At 43.3% G+C, this 22,589-nt stretch overlaps 1 protein-coding gene across 1 annotated transcript in view; it reads left to right on the top strand.

The window, feature by feature from the left end:
- Positions 1-22,589, top strand: part of LOC120036238 (voltage-dependent T-type calcium channel subunit alpha-1G-like) — a gene marked incomplete at both ends in the record, with an annotated part of 47,062 nt that overhangs the window by 9,423 nt on the left and 15,050 nt on the right. Inside the window, one exon of the mRNA XM_038982718.1 lies at positions 16,327-16,511. Within this exon, the coding sequence (XP_038838646.1) occupies positions 16,327-16,511 (185 nt within the window). The remainder of the gene's footprint in view (positions 1-16,326; positions 16,512-22,589) is intronic.

The raw sequence follows: 22,589 nt of genomic DNA on the forward strand, positions 1-22,589 counted from the left end.
GTTGGTCCCCCCTATGCTCCACTTTTCTGGGAAGATGTTGGAACGTTGCTGCTGGGACTTGCTTCCATTCAGCCACAAGACCATTAATGAGGTCGGGCACTGATGTTGGGCGATTAGGCCTGGCTCGCAGTCTGTGTTCCGATTCATCCCAAAGGTGTTCGATGGGGTTGAGGTCAGGGCTCTGTGCAGGCCAGTCAAGTTCCACCGCACCGATCTCAACAAATCATTTCTGTATGGACCTCGCTTTGTGCACGTGGGCATTGTCATGCTGAAACAGGAAAGGCCCTTGCCCAAACTGTTGCCACAAAGTTGGAAGCACAGAATCATCTAGAATGTCATTGTAAGCTGTAGTTTTCTGATTTTGCAGGAACTCAGGAGCCTAGCCCTAACCATGAAAAACAGCCCCAGACCATTTTTCCTCCTCCACCAAACTTTACAGCTGGCACTAGGGGCGCAACTTTGGTTTTAGAGGTGGGGGGGATATATGTATATATATATATATATATATATATATTTTATCCAGTCGGATAAACACTCCAAGAAGCTTGCCCGACTCCTCGGAGGCGTCCGCATGGTCCTAAAGCACACCGCTTTTTGTATCACGTTCCAATGATAAAACTGGGGGGGACAAAAATGCAATTTCAGAATGTGGGGGCCATGTCCCCAGTGAACGTTGCGCCCCTGGCTATGCATTCGGGCAGGTAGTGTTCTTCTGGCATCCGGCAAACCCAGATTCGTCCGTCGGACTGCCAGATGGTGAAGAGTGAATCATCAAATCAAATTAAATCAAATTGTATTTGTCACATGCGCCAAATACAACAGATGTAGACATTACCGTGAAATGCTTACTTAACAAGCCCTTAATTATCCAACAATGCAGTTCAAGAAATAGAGTTATGAAAATATTTACTAAATAAACAAAAGTAACACAATAAAATAACAATAACGAGACTATATACATACTATATATAGTATATACATAACAAGACTATATACATACTATATATAGTATATACATAACGAGACTACCACTAACAATGTGCGAGGGTACAGGTTATTCGAGGTAATGTGTACACGTAGGTAGGGGTAAAGTGACTATGCATAGATAATAAACAGTGAGTAGCAGCAGTGTAAAAACAAAGGGGGAGGGGGGTAATGTGTACACGTAGGTAGGGGTAAAGTGACTATGCATAGATAATAAACAGCGAGTAGCAGCAGTGTAAAAACAAAGGGGGGGGGGGTAATGTGTACACGTAGGTAGGGGTAAAGTGACTATGCATAGATAATAAACAGCGAGTAGCAGCAGTGTAAAAGCAAAGGGGGGGGGGGGGGGGTAATGTGTACACGTAGGTAGGGGTAAAGTGACTATGCATAGATAATACACAACGAGTAGCAGCAGTGTAAAAACAAAGGGGGGGGGGTAATGTGTACACGTAGGTAGGGGTAAAGTGACTATGCATAGATAATAAACAGCGAGTAGCAGCAGTGTAAAAACAAAGGGGGGGGGGGGTAATGTGTACACGTAGGTAGGGGTAAAGTGATTATGCATAGATAATAAACAGCGAATAGCAGCAGTGTAAAAACAAAGGGGGGGGGGGTAATGTGTACACGTAGGTAGGGGTAAAGTGACTATGCATAGATAATAAACAGCGAGTAGCAGCAGTGTAAAAACAAAGGGGGGGGAGTAATGTGTACACGTAGGTAGGGGTAAAGTGACTATGCATAGATAATAAACAGCGAGTAGCAGCAGTGTAAAAACAAAGGGGGGGGGGTAATGTGTACACGTATGTAGGGGTAAAGTGACTATGCATAGATAATAAACAGCGAGTAGCAGCAGTGTAAAAACAAAGGGGGGGGGGGGTAATGTGTACACGTATGTAGGGGTAAAGTGACTATGCATAGATAATAAACAGCGAGTAGCAGCAGTGTAAAAACAAAGGGGGGGGGGGAGGGGGGTAATGTGTACACGTAGGTAGGGGTAAAGTGACTATGCATAGATAATAAACAGCGAATAGCAGCAGTGTAAAAACAAAGGGGGGGGGGTAATGTGTACACGTATGTAGGGGTAAAGTGACTATGCATAGATAATAAACAGCGAGTAGCAGCAGTGTAAAAACAAAGGGGGGGGGTCAATGTAGTATTCCGGGTGGCTAATTGGTTAATTGTCTTGGGTGTAGAAATTAAGGAGCCTTTTGGACCTATATTCACCACTCCAGAGGAAGCGTTTCCACTGCTCCAGAGTCCCATGTCGGCGAGCTTTACACCACTCCAGTCAACGCTTGGCATTGCGCGTGGTGATCTTAGGCTTGCGTGCCGCTGCTCAGTCATGGAAACCCATTTCATGAAGTTCCCGACGAATGGTTATTGTGCTGACGTTGCTTCCAGAGGCAGTTTGGAACTCGGTAGTGAGTGTTGCAATCAAGGACAGACGATTTTTATGTGCTACGCGCTTCAGCACTCAGCGGTTGCATTCTGTGAGCTTGTGTGGCCTGCCACTTTGCGTTGTTGCTCCTAGACGTTTCCACTTCACAATAACAGCACTAAGGGTGGACCGGGGAATCTCTAGCAGGGCCGACATTTGGAACAGTGGCCTCCTATGACAATGCCACGTTGAAAGTCACTGAGCCCTTCAATAAGGCCATTCTACTGCCAATGTTTGTCTATGGAGATTGCATGGCTGTGTGCTCAATTGTATACACCTTTCAGCAATGGGTGTGGTTGAAATAGCCAAATCCACACATTTTGAAGGGGTGTATAACACTGGAAAAGCACGTTTTTGACTGTACTGGGCCTTCAGGACACGGCCCACCTCCAAATGATTGATCTTCAGCTCTACTGTTTCACTCTCATTAAAGACAGATACAAAGCCTTTAAGAAAGCAGACTTCCCGTGTGATACCTGAGTAAGTCTCACGCACACAGAGACACACACACAGAGACACACACACAGAGACACACACACAGAGACACACACACACACTCTTGAATGGGAGCGATCCAGGGGAGAACGACTAACCCATCTCATTAAATGCTCGGAAGTTCAAGGCAGAGCACGGTATTGTTAACAGAAAACAGAATCTCCAATTGTAGGGAAAGGAAAAATGTCCGTCTTCTTGGTCAATTTTCATGTAAATTAAAACATGTTTCAAAGACAATCATGATACCAATAATTGCTTCTAATTCACCCGATGTATGTCCTTGAACCAAATATGTTTTTCATCACACACAGAAATATTTACTAAATAAACAAAAGTAACACAATAAAATAACAATAATGAGACTATATACATACTATATATAGTATATACGAGCTGGCAGTACTGAGCTAGCCTGCAGTGCCCCGGTTGGCCTTCGACTTGAGTTAGCCAATGAGAGCTGGCAGTACTGAACTAGCCTGCAGTGAACCGGTTGGCCTTCGACTTGAGTTAGCCAATGAGAGCTGGCAGTACTGAGCTAGCCTGCAGTGAACCGGTTGGCCTTCGACTTGAGTTAGCCAATGAGAGCTGGCAGTACTGAGCTAGCCTGCAGTGAACCGGTTGGCCTTCGACTTGAGTTAGCCAATGAGAGCTGGCAGTACTGAGCTAGCCTGCAGTGAACCGGTTGGCCTTCGACTTGAGTTAGCCAATGAGAGCTGGCAGTACCGAGCTAGCCTGCAGTGCCCCGGTTGGCCTTCGACTTGAGTTAGCCAATGAGAGCTGGCAGTACTGAGCTAGCCTGCAGTGAACCGGTTGGCCTTCGACTTGAGTTAGCCAATGAGAGCTGGCAGTACTGAACTAGCCTGCAGCGTCACTTCCTGAAGTAGCTCAAACTGTGCATATTATGTCTCCATGAGACGCCATCTTAACCGTCAACTTAATTTGGCGTGAATGCGCTATTGAGTCTTTACATAGGAATGAATGGCACTCAATACAAAAGCAAGGACATTTGAATATTGGCTTGACATATTTTAAAATATGTGTGTGTGTGTGTGTGTGTATGTGTGTGTGTGTGTGTGTGTGTGTGTGTGTGTGTGTGTGTGTGTGTGTGTGTCTGTGTGAGCTCAATGGTCTGTGATGACGAGAGAGATGTGTGTGTGTGTGCGCGTTAACTCCAATGACTGTATATATGAATGGACAAAGCTATCGATCACACACACACACACACACACACACACACACACACACACACACACACACACACACACACACACACACACACACACACACACACACAGACACACACACACACACACACATTCATCTCTCTCGTCATCACTGACCGTTGAGCTTACAGACACACACATACACGCAGACACACACACACACATCTTTTAATAATATGTCTAGCCAATATTCAAATGTCCTGTCTTTTGAATTGTGTGCCATGGCTCGTGGCAGGGGTGAGGAGGGGTGAGGGGGGGTGAGGAGGGGTGAGGAGGGGTGAGGGGGGGTGAGGAGGGGTGAGGGCAAGAGAAAGTTGACAGGTGTCACTCACTAAGACCTCTATCTCTATTCTAGGACCCAATGTAACACCAGGGCTCACCCACACAGACACACACACTGTGTGGCACACACACAACACACATACACACATGCTCACCCACACAGACACACACACTGTGTGGCACACACACAACACACGTACACGCACATACACACATGCTCGCTCACACAGACAAAGACACAGACACACACATACAAATTTAGGGCAGACCAACACAACATTTAAATCATGCCCAGGAATAATGGGACTCAGGGGAGGTTAATTAACGTCACGTGCAGGAAGTCAGACGTCTGGGCGGAACTCCCAGGGGCATAGGAACCAAAGGCTTTGTAACCTCGACACATCTTTGTTTGTCAGGGGTTTGATCATTCTCTAAGTAAGACACTGCCTGGTTATATATAGATTCATGCCTTTACACTCGGGTGAGGCACAACGTCGTATGCAAATGACCCATCCGGCTGCCTAGTTGAGATGCGGTTTGTTTCTGTGTGTCATTGTTGTGTCTCAGTCAGTTGTTTAGATTGAAATACGGAAGAACATTTTTCAATAACAAAAGTTGGTATCACACTTGACTTACAGTACCAGTCAAAAGTTTGGACACACCTACTCATTCCAGGGTTTTTCAACATGTTTACTATGCAAATGTGTAAGGGTGGCTACTTTTAAAGAATCTCAAATATAAAATGTATTTTGGTTACTACATGATTCCATATGTGTTATTTCATAGTTGTGATGTCTTCACTATTATTCTACAGTGTAGAAAATAGTACAAATAAAGAAAAACCCTTGAATGAGTAGGTCTGTCCAAACTTTTGACTGGTATTGTATGTGTTTATTAGCTTTGACAAAAGCAGCAGCTACTCTTCCTGGGGTCCACAAAAAACACAAAACATGAAAACAGGACAAGTAACAAAACACTGATAGACAAAGTCACACACATTTGAAATATGATATACAAACAACAACTCAAAAATAATACTTGCGTGTGTTTGTGTGTGTCCCCTCACAGTCCTCCCGTTCCATGAGATGTTGTTTAATCAATTTTATAAAGGACATTTTGCTGTTTGCTTAACCTGTTTGGCGTGCAAGCCCGACACCGGTACACTTATGACAACAGCCAGCTCAAAGTGCAGGGCGCGAAATTCAAAATATATATTTTTTAAATATTTAACTTTCACACATTAACAAGTCCAAGACACCAGATGAAAGGTACACATCTTGTGAATCAAGCCAACATGTCCGATTTTTAAAATGTTTTACAGGGAAGACACAATATGTAAATCTATTAGCTAACCACGTTAGCAAAAGACACCACTATTTTTACTCCATCCGTTTTTTACTACATCAGTAGCTATCACAAATTCGACCAAATAAAGATATAAATAGCCACTAACCAAGAAACAACCTCATCAGATGACAGTCTGATAACATATTTATTGTATAGCATATGTTTTGTTAGAAAAATGTGCATATTTCAGGTATAAATCATAGTTTACATTGCAGCTACAGTCAGAAATTGCACCGAAAGCAGACAGAAAAATTACAGACACCAACGCCAAATAACTAAATACTCATCATAAAACATTTCTGAAAAATACATAGTGTACAGCAATTGAAAGACAGGCATCTTGTGATTCCAGACAATATTTCCGATTTATCAAGTGTTTTACAGCGAAAACACAATATAGCGTTATATTAGCTTAGCACAATAGCAAACATAACAACAGCATTGATTCAAGGCAAAAATAGCTATAACGTATAAACCACCAAAATATATTAATTGTTTCACTAACCTTCTCAGAATTCTTCAGATGACAGTCCTGTAACATCATATTACACAATGCATATAGAGTTTGTTCGAAAATGTGCATATTTAGCGGCACAAATTGTGCTTATACAATGAGAATAGTGTCCATAACGTCAAGCAATCTGTCCAGCGCCATCTTGGAAAGCCACCTATTCTTATCGAAAACTATTCATAAACTTGACTAAAAAAATACAGGTTGGACAGCAATTGAAAGACAAATTAGTTCTTAATGCAATCGCCGAATTACATTTTTAAAATTAACCTTACTGCGCAATACAGGCTGCGATAACACAATGCTACACTGCAAGCAATGGCGTTTCATGCATTTGACATTTTTCAACAGAACAATGAATTATCAGCATAAAGACTGCTTACTATTAGCTGAGCTTCCATCAGAATCTTGGGCAAGGTGTCCTTTCTTCAAAACAATCGTCTTTGGGTTGAAAGATGTCCTCTTGTCCGGTCGAATTAGCCGCTAAACGTTAGCCGCCAACTGGAGTGGTGTCCAACTCGTGAAAGCGCATGGCAAAGAAATCCCAGAAAATCGCAATAAACTGCTATAAACTGCTATAAGTCGGTTTAAATTAACTACCTTATGATGTCTTTAACACCTATAACGAATAAAAACATGACCGGAGATATAGAAATACTAAAACGAAAGCGTTTGCAGGACGCCATTCTGATGTCTTCATGCGTCAAGCGCACTGTTGAAAAGAACGGTACTTCCTGTTCCACGGTCTAATATAAGGTCCCAGATTGCGCAATCGACTCCATTCAAAGTCTCACCGCTTACTGACATCTAGAGGAAGGCGTATGCAGTGCATGTACCCTCATAGCTTGCATGGGGACTTATAAACTGATCTCAGAACAGGGACCTGGATTTCTGAAATCTCACTCCCTGACAGGAAAAGTGCTGCAGAATGAGTTCTGTTTCACTCAGAGAAATAATTCAATAATTCACGGTTTTAGAAACTAGAGAGTGTTTTCTATCCAATAGTAATAATAATATGCATATTGTACGAGCAAGAATTGAGTACGAGGCCTTTTTGAAATGGGCACCTTTTATCTGGCTACTCAATACTGCCCCTTGAGCCCAAAGAGGTTAAGTAATTGTATTTGGAAGGGCGTTCCATGCGATCATGGCTCTGTATAATATTGTGCGTTGCCGTGATTTTTGTGTGGACTTGGGATCTGTGAAAAGACCCCTGGTGACATGTCTTTTCTTTATGGGTGTCTGAGCTGAATGTTATTTGATTATCCAGACAATCTGGAATTTTCATCACTGTAATATTTCCCACAAAAGCTAGAAGATTCAGTAAATCTCTCATCAACCCTCAACCAGGAAAGGCTGGTTGATGTTAGTTCTGTACGTGCAGTTAAGGGAAAGATGTGCCTCTGTTTTGAGTCCGGTGCAGTTTTGCTAGGTCTTTCTTTGCAGGACCTGACCATATTACCGGACATTAATCAAGATGGGACAAGACCAGAGCCTGAACAACTAGTACAGTTGATTTTAGTGTCAAAAACACAGAAAATCTTTTTATAACAGACATACCCCTCCCCACCTTCACAACAACTTTGCCAATATGACTTGACCATGATAACTGACCATCCAATGTTACTCCTGGGATTTCAGCTTCTTCAACTTGTTCAATGGTCACACCCTTTGTGTACAACTCCAGTTGAGGTTAATGTCTTAGAGAATGTTTTGAAACAAATACAATGCTTTTAGTTCAAGACCAGTTTACTGTTAATTACCCATTCTGACACTGTAACTCCTTATTTAGAGTGAGCTCACTGGCTTTGGGTGCTGACATGTACACACTGTAGAGTGTGGAATCATTCGCATACATAGTCATTATTGCTTTGTGTAACACCAGTGGCAAATCATTTGTAAAGATAGAGAAAAAAAGAGTCCCAAGGAACTGCCCTGAGGTACACCGCACTGTATATAGCTGCTGCTAGAGAAGCTTCCATTGAAGAACACTCTCTGGATTCTATTAGATAAATAACTCTCCAACCATGTGATGGCAGGTGATGCAAAACCATAGCAAGTGAGTTTCTTCAATAACAATTTATGAGCAATAACATCAAAGGCTGAACTGAAATCGAAGAATACAGCTCCAATTATCATTGTATTATTATTTTTTTTTTAACTAATCATATGTCATCTGCGTCAGTGGAGTACAAGTTGAGTGCCCTTCACTACACCGAGTACAGAAAACATTAAGAACACCTGCTCTTTCCATGACATAGACTGACCAGGTGAATCTAGGTGAAAGCTATGAACCCTTATTGATGTCACTTGTAAAATCCACTTCAATCAGTGTAGATGGGTAGGAGACAGGTGAACCAGTGGGTTAAATCAGGGTCACACAGAGTGTTTCATGGTAGTTTTAAACAAATCTACTGTGAAACAAAAGTATACACCGCAGGTCTACAATTTTGTTTCTGGTGTCCTTTGACAGCTCTTTGGTCTTGGCCATAGTGGAGTTTGGAGTGTGACTGTATGAGGTTGTGGACAGGTGTCTTTTATACTGATAACAAGTTCAAACAGGTGCCTTTAATACAGGCAACGAGTGGAGGACAGAGGAGCCTCTTAAAGAAGAAGTTACAGGTCTGTGAGAGCCAGAAATCTTGCTTGTTTGTAGGTGACCAAATACTTTTTTTCCACCATAATTTGCAAATAAATTCATAAAAAATCCTACAATGTGATTTTCTGGATTTCTTTCCCTCATTTTGTCTCTCATAGTTGAAGTGTACCTATGATGAAAATTACAGGCCTCTCTCATCTTTTTAAGTGGGAGAACTTGCACAATTGGTGGCTGACTAAATACTTTTTTGCCCCACTGTATTTACGTGCCTTTTAAAGGGATATGGTAGGACGTGCCGGATCCCCAATCCAGAAGGAAGGCTGTGAAGCAGGAAGTGGAGGCTATGCTGAGGATGGGGGTCATCGAAGAGGGCACAGCGCATGGTGCAGCCCGATCGTGTCGGTCCACAAACCGGATGGTAGCCTGCGCTTCTGTAATGACTTTCTGGGTGTGAACGACATCAGCTTATTCAATGCCTACCTCATGCCGAGGGTGGACGAGCTCATCGACCGATTGGGAAAGTTCTGGTACATCAGCACCCTCGACCTGACGAGAAGATATTGAAAGGTACCATTGGCAGCCTCCTCCCGGGAAAAGACGTAATTGTCGACACCGGACGGCTTATATCAGTACTGGGTGCTCTCATTCGGTCTCCACGGAGCCCTGCCAATGTTCCAGCGCCGGTTGATGGACCGAGTACTCCGACACCACCAACAGTACGCTGTGGCCTATTTGGATGACATCATCATCCACAGCCAAGATTGGGAAGAGCACCTGACGCACCTCCAGGCAGTACTGGATGCACTCAGGCAAGCCAGGTTGACAGCAAACCCCAAGAAATGCAAGCTAAAGTTTGAAGAGTTGGAGTACCAGGGGTATTTGATCAGACGGGGGAACATAAAGCCCCAGGAGAGGAAGGTCCACGCTGTACGTGACTGGTCTGTTCCACGCACCAACACACAGGTCAAGTCCTTGCTGGGACTGGCAGGATACTACAGCCAGTTTATCCCCAACTTTGTGACTATAGCCTCCCCCTTACTGATCTAACCAGGGCCGCCTTCCGAAAACAGTGAAATGGACGGGCGAGACCAAAGCGGCATTCAGGTGCCTGAAGGAAGCGCTGTGCTCCAATCAGATTCTTGTAATGCACAATTTCCAGGTACCGATGTTGGTCCAGACGGACGCATGCGACATGGGACTAGACGCAAGAGACTCATGTATTACCTGTTGGGCACCCACTTCACCCTGGTCACAGACCATGCTCCCCTGGTCTGGATGGCCAGGGGAAGGGACACAAACGATGGGGTCACCAGGTGTCCCTTCAATGGTTCTCTTTTTCTGTTGTGCACAGGTCAGGGGCGAAGCATGGGAATGCGAATGCCCTAGCGAGAAGAGTGACGTACGTCTGACAGAGCTTGGTCTTTTACCAAATATGGCTATCTTCTGTATACCACCCCTACCTTGTCACAACACAACTGATTGGCTCAAACGCATTAAGGAAAGAAATTCCACAAATTAACAGCCTCAAATCGTTGGTGCATGGACTCTACAAGGTGTCGAAAGCTTTCCACAGGGATGCTGGTCCATGTTGACTCCAATGCTTCCCACAGTTGTGTCAAGTTGGCTTGATGTCCTTTTGGGTGGTGGACCATTCTTAATAGACAAGGGAAACTGTTGAGCGTGAAAAACCCAGTAGCATTGCAGTTTTTAAAACACTAAAACCGGTGCGTCTCCGCGGGTCTAAGGCCCTTTGGCCCCGCTGGTTGTCGGTTCGGGTTATACGGTGGTGCGGGTGTCCTTCTGTCCCCTCAGCCCGGCTCCCCTTCAACAGGGCCGTGTCTACACTGCTCCCAGGTGGTCCTAGCGCGCGTAGGCTACCCTCTTCATGTCGTGGGGTAGCGCCCGTAAGAAGCGATACATGACCCTTTGTCTATGATAGAGAGTGTGGATAGGTCAGTTAGGAACCATGCCCCTGGTGATGCACAGTAATTCGCTCATCTGGGCTCGGGGGGAGGCATCGGCCACAAACCTCCAGTCATGGACCAGTTGGACCCGCTGGGCCCGTAACGGCTGAGTATCTCCCGTTTGAGACCGTCATAGTTAGCCACCTGTTCGTCGTTAAGGTTTCCAGGAACGCCTTTTGGGCGTTCCTGGAAAGGAACGGGGCCAGCAGACTTGCCCACTTCGGCCTTGGCCATCCTTCCAAAACCGAGCTCCCTCCGTTATCTCTGGTACTGAGCACGACTAAAATGGAGTAACCTCTCTTCCCCAGTCCCCACCCCTGTGTGTTGCCCTTCTGGCAGCTTTATGGGACTCGTCCAGCTGGTGAGCAATCAGCTCCTTGATTACTCACCAACCACAATCAGCCCCAATTAGTCCTGGACGGAGAGCTCGTTGAGACCTGGCACGTCCATCAAATGGAGACATCGCCACGTGATGTAGATTCCATCTGTCAACAGGCCTCGAACCTGCGGTACGCCACTATATATATATATATATAAACTCAGCAAAAACAGAAACATCCTCTCAATGTCAAATGGATATATTTTCAGCAAACTTAACATGTGTAAATATTTGTATGAACATAATATTTAACATCTGAGACATAAACTGAACAAGCTCCACAGACATGTGACTATCAGAAATTGAATAATGTGTCCCTGAACAAAGAGGGGGGTCAAAATCAAAAGTAACAGTCAGAATCTGGTGTGGCCACCAGCTGCAATAAGTACTGCAGTGCATCTCCTCCTTATGGACTGCACCAGATTTGCCAGGTCTTGCTGTTAGATGTTACCCCACTCTTCCACCAAGGCACTTGCAAGGTCCCGAACATTTCCGGGGGGAATGGCCATAGCCCTCACCCTCCGATCCAACAGGTCCCAGACGTACTCAATGTGATTGAGATCCGGGCTCTTCGCTTGCCATGGCAGAACACTGACATTCCTGTTTTGCAGGAAATCACACACAGAACGAGCAGTATGGCTGGTGGCATTGTCATGCTGAAGGGTCATCTCAGGATGAGCCTGCAGGAAGGGTACCACATGAGGGAGGAGGATGTCTTCCCTGTAACGCACAGCGTTGAGATTGCCTGCAATGTAAACAAGCTCAGTCCGATGATGCTGTGACACACCGCTCCAGACCATGACGAACCCTCCATCTCCAAAATCGATCCCGCTCCAAAGTACAGGCCTTGGTGTAACGCTCGTTCCTTCAACGCTAAACGTGAATCCGACCATTTCCCCTGGTGAGACAAAACCGTTACTCTTCAGTGAATAGCACTTTTTGCCAGTCTTGTCTGGTGCAGCAACGGTGGGTTTGTTCTCATAGGCGATGTTGTTGCCAGTGATATCTGGTGAGGACCTGCCTTAAAACAGGTGTACAAGCCCTCAGTCCAGCCTCTTTCAGCCTATTGTGGACAGTCTGAACACTGATGGAGGGATTGTGGGTTCCTGGTGTAACTCGTACCTGTCCCGCAGATGTGATGTTCAGATGTACCGATCCTGTGCAGGTGTTGTTACACGTGGTCTGCCATTGCGAGGACGATCAGCTGTCTGTCCTGTCTCCCTGTAGCGCTGTCTCTCTGTAGCGGCGTCTCACAGTGCGCATATTGCAATTTATTTCCCTGGCCACATCTGCAGTCCGCATGTCTCCTTGCAGCATGCCTAAGGCACGTTCACACAGATGAGCAGGGACCCTGGGCATCTTTCATTTGGTGTTTTTCCAGAGTCAGTAGAAAGGCCTCTTTAGTGTCCTAAGCTTTCATAACTGTGACCTTAATTGCCTGCCGTCTGTACGCTGTTAGTGTCTTAACGACCGTTCCACAGGTGCATGTTCATTAATTGTTTATGGTTCATTGAACAAGCATGAGAAACAGTATTTAAGCCCTTCACAATGAAGATCTTTAAAGTTATTTGGATTTTTACGAATTATCTTTCAAAGGCAGGGTCCTGAAAAGTGACGTTTTCTTTTCTGAGTTTCTGTACACAGTACCAGTCAAAAGTTTGGACACACCTACTCATTCCAAGGATTTTACTGTAGTTTTACTATTTTCTAGATTGTAGAATAATAGTGTAGACATCAAAACTATGAAATATCACATATTGAATCATGTAGTACACAAAACAATGTAAAACAAATCAAAATATATTTTATATTTGAGATTCTTCAAAGTTAACACCCTTTGCCTTGTTGACAGCTTTGCTAACTCTTGGCATTCTCTCAACCAGCTTCATGAGGTAGTCACCTGGAATGCATTTCAATTAACAGGTGTGCCTTGTTAAAAGTTCATTTGTGGAATTTATTATGTTGTGACAAGGTAGGAGGGTATACAGAAAATAACCCTATATGGTAAGCGACCAAGTCCATATTATGGCAGGAAAAGCTAAAATAAGCAATAGAAACGACAGTCAATCATTACTTTAAGACATTAAGGTCAGACAATCCGGGAAATGTCAAGAACTTTGAAAGTTTCTCCAAGTGCAGTCGCAAAAACTATCAAGCGCTATGATGAAACTGGCTCTCATGAGGACTGCCACAGGAAAGGAAGACCCAGAGTTACCTCTGCTGCAGAGTGTAAGTTCATGAGTGTTACCTGCATTCCAAATAAATGCTTCACGGAGTTCAAGTAACGTACAAATCTCAATATCAACTGTTCAGAGGTGACTGCGTGGATCAGGCCTTCATGGTCGAATTGCTGCAAAGAAACCTCTACTAAAGGACACCAACAAGAAGAAGAGACTTGCTTGGGCCAAGAAACACTAGCAATGGACATTCGACCAGTGGAAATCAGTCCTTTTGTCTAATGAGTCCAAATTTGCGATTTTGGGTTCCAACCGCCGTGTCTTTGTGAGAAGCAGAGTAGGTGAACGGATGATCTCTGCATGTGTGGTTCCCACCGTGAAGCATGAAGGAGGAGGGGTGATGGTGTATGGGTGCTTTGCTGGTGACACTGTCTGTGATTTATTTAGAATTCAAGGCACACTTAACCAGCATGGCTACCACAGCATTCTGCAGCGATACTCCATCCCATCTGGTTTGAGCTTAGTGGGACTATAATTTGTTTTTCAACAGGACAATGACCCAAAACACCTCCAGGCTGTGTAAGTTCTATTTGACCAAGAAGGAGAATGATGGAGTGCTGCATCAGATGACCTGGCCTCCACAATCAACCAACCTCAACCCAATTGAGATGGTTTGGGATGAGTTGGACTGCAGAGTGAAGGAAAAGCAGCCAACAAGTGCTCAGCATTTGTGGGAACTCCTTCAAGACTGTTGGAAAGCATTCCAGGTGAAGCTGGTTGAGAGAATGCCAAGAGTGTTCAAAGCTGTCATCAAGGCAAAGGGTTATAGAATACATGAAGAATACATGAAGAATAAGTATAAGTATAAACACTTTTTGTGTTACTACATTTTTCCTTATATGTTATTTCATAGTTGTGATGTCTTCACTATTATTCTAAAATGTAGAAAATAGTAAAACTTCAGAAAAACCCTTGAATGAGTAGGTGTGTCCAAACTTTTGACTGGTACTGTATATATACAGTGCATCTGGAAAGTATTCAAACCCCTTCCCTTTTTCCGAATTTTTTGCGTTACAGCCTTATTCTAATATTCTAAATCGAGGCTGTAATCACGTCCAAACATGCTTCAAGAAAGTACTGAGTAAAGCGTCTGAATACTTACTGTATGTAAATGTGATATTTTATATATTTTTTTTAAATTTGATACATTTGCAAAAATGTATAAACATGTTTTTGCTTTCTCTTTATGGGATACTGCGTGTAGATTGATGAGGAAAAACATGGTTTAATCCAAGTTTAAAAAAACGCTGTAACGTACTGTAACAAAATGTGGAAAAAGTAAAGTGGTCTGAATATTTTCCGAATGCATTGTATGCATATTACAAGACCAGGGTTTTGCTTATGAAAATGTATATATAAGAACAATAATAATAATAATGATAAAACAAATTATTTTAAATACGCAAAAAAAGCAGCATTCTATCTGAATAGACAGTTGCACAGTGGAGTGCATTTGGCCATTTGTGTGGTAATAAAACATATTCTGCTAATGTAGAAAATATTTTATAAAAGGCCAAAAGTTTTCCACACCCTGCTTAAAACATTTCCACATGTGTGGAAATCCTAAAAACCGATATTCTCAACTGTTCGCTACGCAAATGCAATTATAGATGCATGCAATGTGTATGAATAAATAAAACATGTTGCAGGCTGTGTTCAAAACTGTCAAAGAAACCTGGCAAGCTTGATCGCTAGCAGCTAGTCTACCTACCGTGCCAAGCAACATCTCTCCAGACTTCAGTGTCTGGCAGTATCCCAGGACAGATAGCAGTGGTTCCAGCAACTGAGGCTAACAGCTTCGCGGGATCCAAATTAAACAGGTAGGCTAGTAAACAAACTTTTCTTCAACTAAAAAAGTTTTTCAAAACAACAAACCGAGCTCAGCATATTTTTGGTTATTTATTTAACCAGGGAATAACACATTGAGAGCTAGGTCTCATTTATAAATGTGCCCTGGGAACAATACAGAAAATACAATTATACACAATGTAAAACACACAATTAAATAGCAAATATTATATACACAATAAACAATCAAACAAAACAAACATATTTATCAATATAAAAATACCTTCCTCCTAAACTGACCCAGAGACCACAACAAGTCCAAATGAAAGGTTACTTGGAGATTATTCCACATGACAGGGCTCTGGTAGGAAGAGGCAGATTTACCGAACTCTGTGGATACACGTGGAGTGTCCAGTGTCAACCCTGTGATCTACTGTTGTAATCCCAGTTTCTATATTTTATCAGTGATGTTAAGTAAATTGGTACTGATGACCTCATTTACTCATTTGCTTTCACTATATGTGTCTGTATTGTTGTCTTTATTGTTTACCTGTTTGTGTGTGAATGTAAGTGTGTAGACTATATCAAATCAAATCAAGTTTATTTTATATAGCCCTTCGTACATCAGCTAATATCTCGAAGTGCTGTACAGAAACCCAGCCTAAAACCCCAAACAGCAAGCAATGCAGGTGTAGAAGCACGGTGGCTAGGAAAAACTCCCTAGAAAGGCCAAAACCTAGGAAGAAACCTAGAGAGGAACCAGGCTATGAGGGGTGGCCAGTCCTCTTCTGGCTGTGCCGGGTGGAGATTATAACAGAACATGGCCAAAATGTTCAAATGTTCATAAGTGACAAGCATGGTCAAATAATAATCAGGAATAAATGTCAGTTGGCTTTTCATAGCCGATCATTAAGAGTTGAAAACAGCAGGTCTGGGACAGGTAGGGGTTCCATAACCGCAGGCAGAACAGTTGAAACTGGAATAGCAGCAAGGCCAGGTGGACTGGGGACAGCAAGGACTGGGGACAGCATATAGCCACACTATATGGCTTTAATGCCAGTGTCTGTGATTATTCTCAGGTGGCTGCGCTGGGCTGGTTGTTTGGTGATAAGGCCTACCTGAGGAGTAGCTGGAACCTTCTAGACGGGATGTTGGTGATGATCTCAGCCATAGACATCCTTGTCTCATTGGTATCCAACAGCAGCCCCAAGATACTGGGTATGCTCCGGGTGCTGCGCCTGCTACGGACGCTCAGGCCACTACGGTGAGTTTTATATACACACACACACGTGCATTGGAACACACACAAGCTGGCACACACACACACACACATGCGCACATGACCAACGCACGGATGCACACAAACACACTCATACACACACAAACACACTCATACACACACAAACACACTCATACACACACAAACACACTCATACACACACAAACACACTCATACACACACAAACACACTCATACACACACAAACACACTCATACACACAGAACACACTCATACACACAGAACACACTCATACACACAGAACACACTCACACTCATACACACACAAACACATGCATTGGAACACACACACGTGCAGGCCTCCTCACTATACCACTAATATACCTTTTTCCAAAAACAGTACATCTACCAGACTTACAGTGTGACTTTCCCCACTTCCAGTGCACTGTACCAACATCACATATCTCCCACTAGGGAGGCCTGGAACAGCTGAAGCTACTTACAGCATGTACGTGAATGGTAGTGTGTGGTTTTTAACCGTGGAATAAGGGAACTCACTTTAAAATGGGAAAACTATTTATTGACTTTCTCTATCGGCGTCTTCTTTCTCAGAGAATGGTTCATGAGGCGCAGAAGAGTAGTGTGTGTGTTGGGTGTGTGTGTGTGTGTGTGTGTGTGTGTGTGTGTGTGTGTGTGTGTGTGTGTGTGTGTGTGTGTGTGTGTGTGTGTGTTGTAAAAACATTTCCCTCAGATGTCCGTATGATATCAAATCAAATGGTATTTGTCACATACACATGGTTGGCAGATGTTAATGCGAGTGTGGCGAAATGCTTGATATATGGCCTGTCTGTGTGTTTGTTGTCATGCGGCTCATTGTGAGCGCGTGTGTTTGTTCTTCCCTTGCCTCTTGTCTTTCCTCTCGTGAAGCTCTACCGGCCTTAACTCAAATATTTATTAGCATCTCAGGAAAGCACAAAAATCTAATAGGAATTTTTCCTGCCCGATTTACCCACAAAATGCTGAGGATAACCACTTCAATCTCCTACCTGACCCCTCTCAAATATGATCCCTGACCTCTAGTGAAATGGAATCTACTATTCCTGTCATCAGACTAGGATTGCTTTATTCATGTGTATGTGTGTGTGTGGGTGTGTGTGTGTGTGTGTGTGTGTGTGTCTGTGTGTCTGTGTGCCTGTGTGTCTGTGTCTGTGTCTGTCTGTGTCTGTCTGTGTGTGTGCACATGTCTGTGTTTGTCCCCAGCAATATAAACCCATCAGATGAACATAAATCAAAAGTCCAAGTCATTTTCTTTGATATAGTTTGTATAGCTGATGTGGGTTTAAGTACTGTCTAGGGGGTTTATGTACTGTCTAGGGGGTTTATGTACTGAAAGAAAGAGAGAGACATCAAGGGAGGAGGAGAACACTAACAAAAGGGTTCCTCAAGGGTTTGGGAAGGCTAGTGGTTCTATTTGGAACCATAATGACTCAAATAACCTTTTGAGCTCTTCAATGGTTCTTTATAGGTCACAAAAGGGTTCTTTGCTCTTTTAGTGATAATTAAAATGTAGGGGAGGTTTGCTCTCAGCTCTGTTTGTGCAGCTGTGAGTGAGAGCCTCATTCCAGTTCATTTCATCTGTTGTGTCATGCTATTACATGTTATATATAACTATGGCTGGTGATGATGTCTTGTGAAAGACTCATGTATGGCCTTGTGTCATTTAAAAAGTGTTGTCTAAATCAGTCAGAGGTTCTCATTTCCCTCCTCAGGGACCCCCAGCTGTTCCAGAGGTAGTTCACTAGATTCAACTTGTCAATTAACACAATAATAACACCTATTGAATTAAAAAATATATATATTATATGGCTAATCAGAAAAATAAACCATGTATGGGTCTTCAAAAGTATCTGCAAAGAACCAGATTAACGACATGTCTTTGTAGAACCATTCTCCATAAAGGGTTGTAACCATAGCGAAACCCTTTTTTTGGTGCTATATAGAACCTTTTATTCATGTTTTTATAGAACATTTACATTTTAGTCATTTAGCAGACGCTCTTATCCAGAGCGACTTACAGTAGAGTGCATACATTTTATTACATTTTACATACTGAGACAAGGATATCCCTACCGGCCAAACCCTCCCTAACCACGCTATGCCAATTGTGCGTCGCCCCACGGACCTCCCGGTTGCAGCCGGTTGCGACAGAGCCTGGGCGCGAACCCAGCCCAGCCTGGGCGCGAACTCAGAGACTCTGGTGGCGCAGCTGGCACTGCGATGCAGTGCCCTAGACCACTGCGCCACCCGGGAAGTCAGAACCTTAGGAAAGGGTTCTTTATTGCACCATACAGGTTCCATTTAGAACCTCATGACCATGGTTCTTTGTAGAACCCCCCCCCCCCCCCCCCCAAAAAGTGATATGAACAGTAGCATCAAAAAGTGTTCTGCTATGGTTAAAAGCCAAATAACCCTTATTTGAAACTATATACAAAGAAATATATAAATAATAATTGTGTGAACAGGGATAGATAAAGAGAGGGAGACAGAGAAATGCTGAGCTGGTGTTCTCTCCTCCCACCTACAAACACTGCAGATTATCGCTCTGATCAGCAAATAATACATTAATAATTTATCCTTTGAGGGTATTAATTTGCTTTCAAACCCTGATACTCAGACAAAAGAAGAAGAGAGGAGAGAAGAAGGGAGTAGGGGAGGGGAGGGGAGGGGAGCAGAGGAGAGGAGAGGAGAGAAGAAGGGAGTAGGGGAGGGGAGCAGAGGAGAGCAGAGGAGAGCAGAGGAGAGCAGAGGAGAGCAGAGGAGAGGAGAGGAGAGGAGAGGAGAGGAGAGCAGAGGAGAGGAGAGGAGAGGAGAGGAGAGGAGAGGAGAGGAGAGGAGAGGAGAGGAGAGGAGAGGAGAGGAGAGGAGAGGAGAGGAGCATGAAAATGCCACAAAATTAGTATGCTTGCCTGGGAGTCTGTGCTGTACAGAAGGCCGTCTCAGAGAAAGTTCAGTTAGTTTGACAGGAAAGTAAACTTCTGATCAAGCAAAGCTCTGAAAACGAGGGCTTACTGTATACAGCACTGCACTGTATATGTGGAAACCCTAGAGATACTCATAACATGGATTCTGAACGGACCTTGTGTGGCAGGAATCTCATAGGACTAAATTAAAATAATGGAGAATATCAAAGCTCTACAAAGCACTGTGGCATTAATAGCTAAAAAGCAGATCAATGTTTTATCACATTAAAAATATAGCACAAAACATGACCCCTCACCCTGTAGATGATGTAATTATCAGGAGGGTTCAACCAGAGAATTGGACAGAACAATACTTGTGTGATTTATTTGTGTGTTTTTCAGTTTGTCAGTTCAGAAGCTTTAGTTTTAGGACAGGAAAAGAGAAGAGTGGGTGAATTAAACATGAGTCTGTCTGTGTTTTCCCCTGAAGCACTGGAGTGTGTATTGTTCACACACACACACACACACACACACACACACACACACACACACACACACACACACACACACACACACACACACACACACACACACACACACACACACACACACACCTCTCTGTCAGATATACCTCTCTGTCTGTTGTGACATTACAGGCAGAGGAAGGTTTCTGTTAATCTAACTCCTCACAGAGTTTAGCTCCTCTTTCTCATGTCTTCATTTCATACATTCATCAAACTTGTAAATGAGAACTTGTTCTCAACTAGCCTACATGGTTAAATAACAACATGTTAGTCAATTAGCAGACGCTCTTATCCAGAGCAACTTAGGTAGTGAGTGGATACATTTACTTACTAGTCCCCCAGGGGCTCCTGAGTGGCGCAGCGGTCTAAGGCACTGCATCTCAGTGCAAGAGGTGTCGCTACAGTTCATGCTTTGAATCCAGGCTGTATCACAGCAGTCTGAGGCCCTGCACCTTAGTGCAAGAGATGTTGCTACTGTCCCTGGTTTGAATCCAGGCTGTATCACAGCAGTCTGAGGCCCTGCATCGCACTGCATCTCAGTGCAAGAGATGTTGCTACTGTCCCTGGTTTGAATCCAGGCTGTATCACAGTGGTCTGAGGCCCTGCATCTCAGTGCAAGAGGTGTCACTACAGTCCCTGGTTCGAATACAGGCTGTATCACATCCGGCTGTGATTTGGAGTCCCATCGGGTGGCGCTCAATTCGCCCAGCGTCGTCCGGTGTAGGCTGTCATTGTAAATACAAATTTGTTCTTAACTGACTTGCCTAGTTAAAGCTTCTTGCGGATCATTGGGACGCTACTGTCCGACCTGGCCAACATCCGGTGAAATTTTAGAGCGCCAAATTCAAATTACAGAAATCACAATATTAAACATTCATGAAAATACAAGTGTCATACATAATTTGAAAACTTAACTTCTTGTTAATCCAGCTGCTTTGTCAGATTTCAAAAAGGCTTTACGGCGAAAGCACATCATGCGATTATCTGAGGACAGCGCCCCGCACACGAAAGCATTACATACATTTTCCAACGATGCGTCACGAAAGTCAGAAATAGCGATAAAATAAATCACTTACCTTTGAAGATCTTCATCTGGTTGCAATCACAAGGGTCCCAGCTACATAAAAAAATGTCCTTTTGTTCAATAAAGTCCTTCTTTATATCCCCAAAAAGTTTCAATGGTGCGCTTGACTCAGTAATGTTCAAAATGCATACAAAATGAATCCCGTAAATTACCAATAAACTTCTTCTAAACAAGTCAAACAACGTTCCTAATCAATCCTCAGGTACCCTATTATGTAAAGAAACTATACAATTTAAGACGGAGAATACCGGAGACCATTACCGGAGATAAATAATGAAGTACGCGCACAAACACTACAGCCAAAATGGGAGCCACTTAGAAAAGTTACAAATTCTAGCAAATTTTTCAAAAAACAAGCCTGAAACTCTTCTAAAGACTGTTGACATCTAGTGGAAGCCCTAGGAACTGCAATCTGGGAAGACTTCCTTTTATATTCCCATTCCCTGCCATTGTAATCAGAGGTGAGCTGAAAAAAAATCTGGATGGATTGTCCTCTGGTTTTTGCCTGCCATATAAGTTCTGTTATACTCACAGACATTATTTTAACAGTTTTGCAAATGTCAGAGTGTTTTATATCCAATACTACCAATTATATGCATATCCCAGCTTCTGGGCCTGAGTAACAGGCAGTTTACTTTGGGCACCTCATTCATCCAAACTTCCGAATACTGTTTCTAGCCTGAAGAAGTTAAATAATGGAAAACATAAGAATGGGAATCGAACCCACAACCCTGGCGTTACTAGAGCCATGCTCTGCCAACGGAGCCACAAAGGACCACAAGTAGAGAAGAAAAAAACGATCCTACACACTACTCCAATTGTCCCAGCTAACAGTGCATTTGAGTGTGTTTTCCTCATTAGGAATGTTAATGATGTCGTTATACAGCATAGAGGAGGTTCTGGGAGAGAGAGTGTGTGTGTGTGTGTTTGACAGAATAATGCATCAGTTTGTTTAATTGTGCACACACACACTGCTGTTCTCATCCATCAATTCCACGACCTCAACTGAGGCTTCACATTTTATATTTTAGTCATTTAGCAGATGCTCTTATCCAGAGCGACTTACAGGAGCAATTCAATCAAATCCAATCAAATGTTATTTGTCACATGCGCCGAATACAACAGGTGTATCACCTTACAGTGAAATGCTTGCTTACAATCCCTCAACCAACAATGCAGTACAAGAAATAGACTTAAGAAAATTTGAACTAAATAAACTAAGGTAATAAAAAAACTAAAAGTAACACAATACAATAGCAATAACTATACAGGGGGTACTGGTACCGAGTCAATGTGTGGGGGTACAGGTTAGTCGACGTCATTTGTACATGTAGGTAGGGGTAAAGTGACTATGCATAGATAATAAACAGCGAGTAGCAGCAGTGTAAAAACAAAAGGGGTCAATATAAATAGTCTGTTGGGCCATTTGATTAATTGTTCAGCAGTCTTATAGCTTGGGGGTAGAAGCTGTTAAGGATCCATTTGGACCTAGACTTGGCGCTCCTACCGCTTGCCGTTTGGTAGCAGAGAGAACA

The sequence above is a fragment of the Salvelinus namaycush genome, unplaced genomic scaffold (genome assembly GCF_016432855.1).
Source record: "Salvelinus namaycush isolate Seneca unplaced genomic scaffold, SaNama_1.0 Scaffold1260, whole genome shotgun sequence".
NCBI lineage: Eukaryota > Metazoa > Chordata > Actinopteri > Salmoniformes > Salmonidae > Salvelinus > Salvelinus namaycush.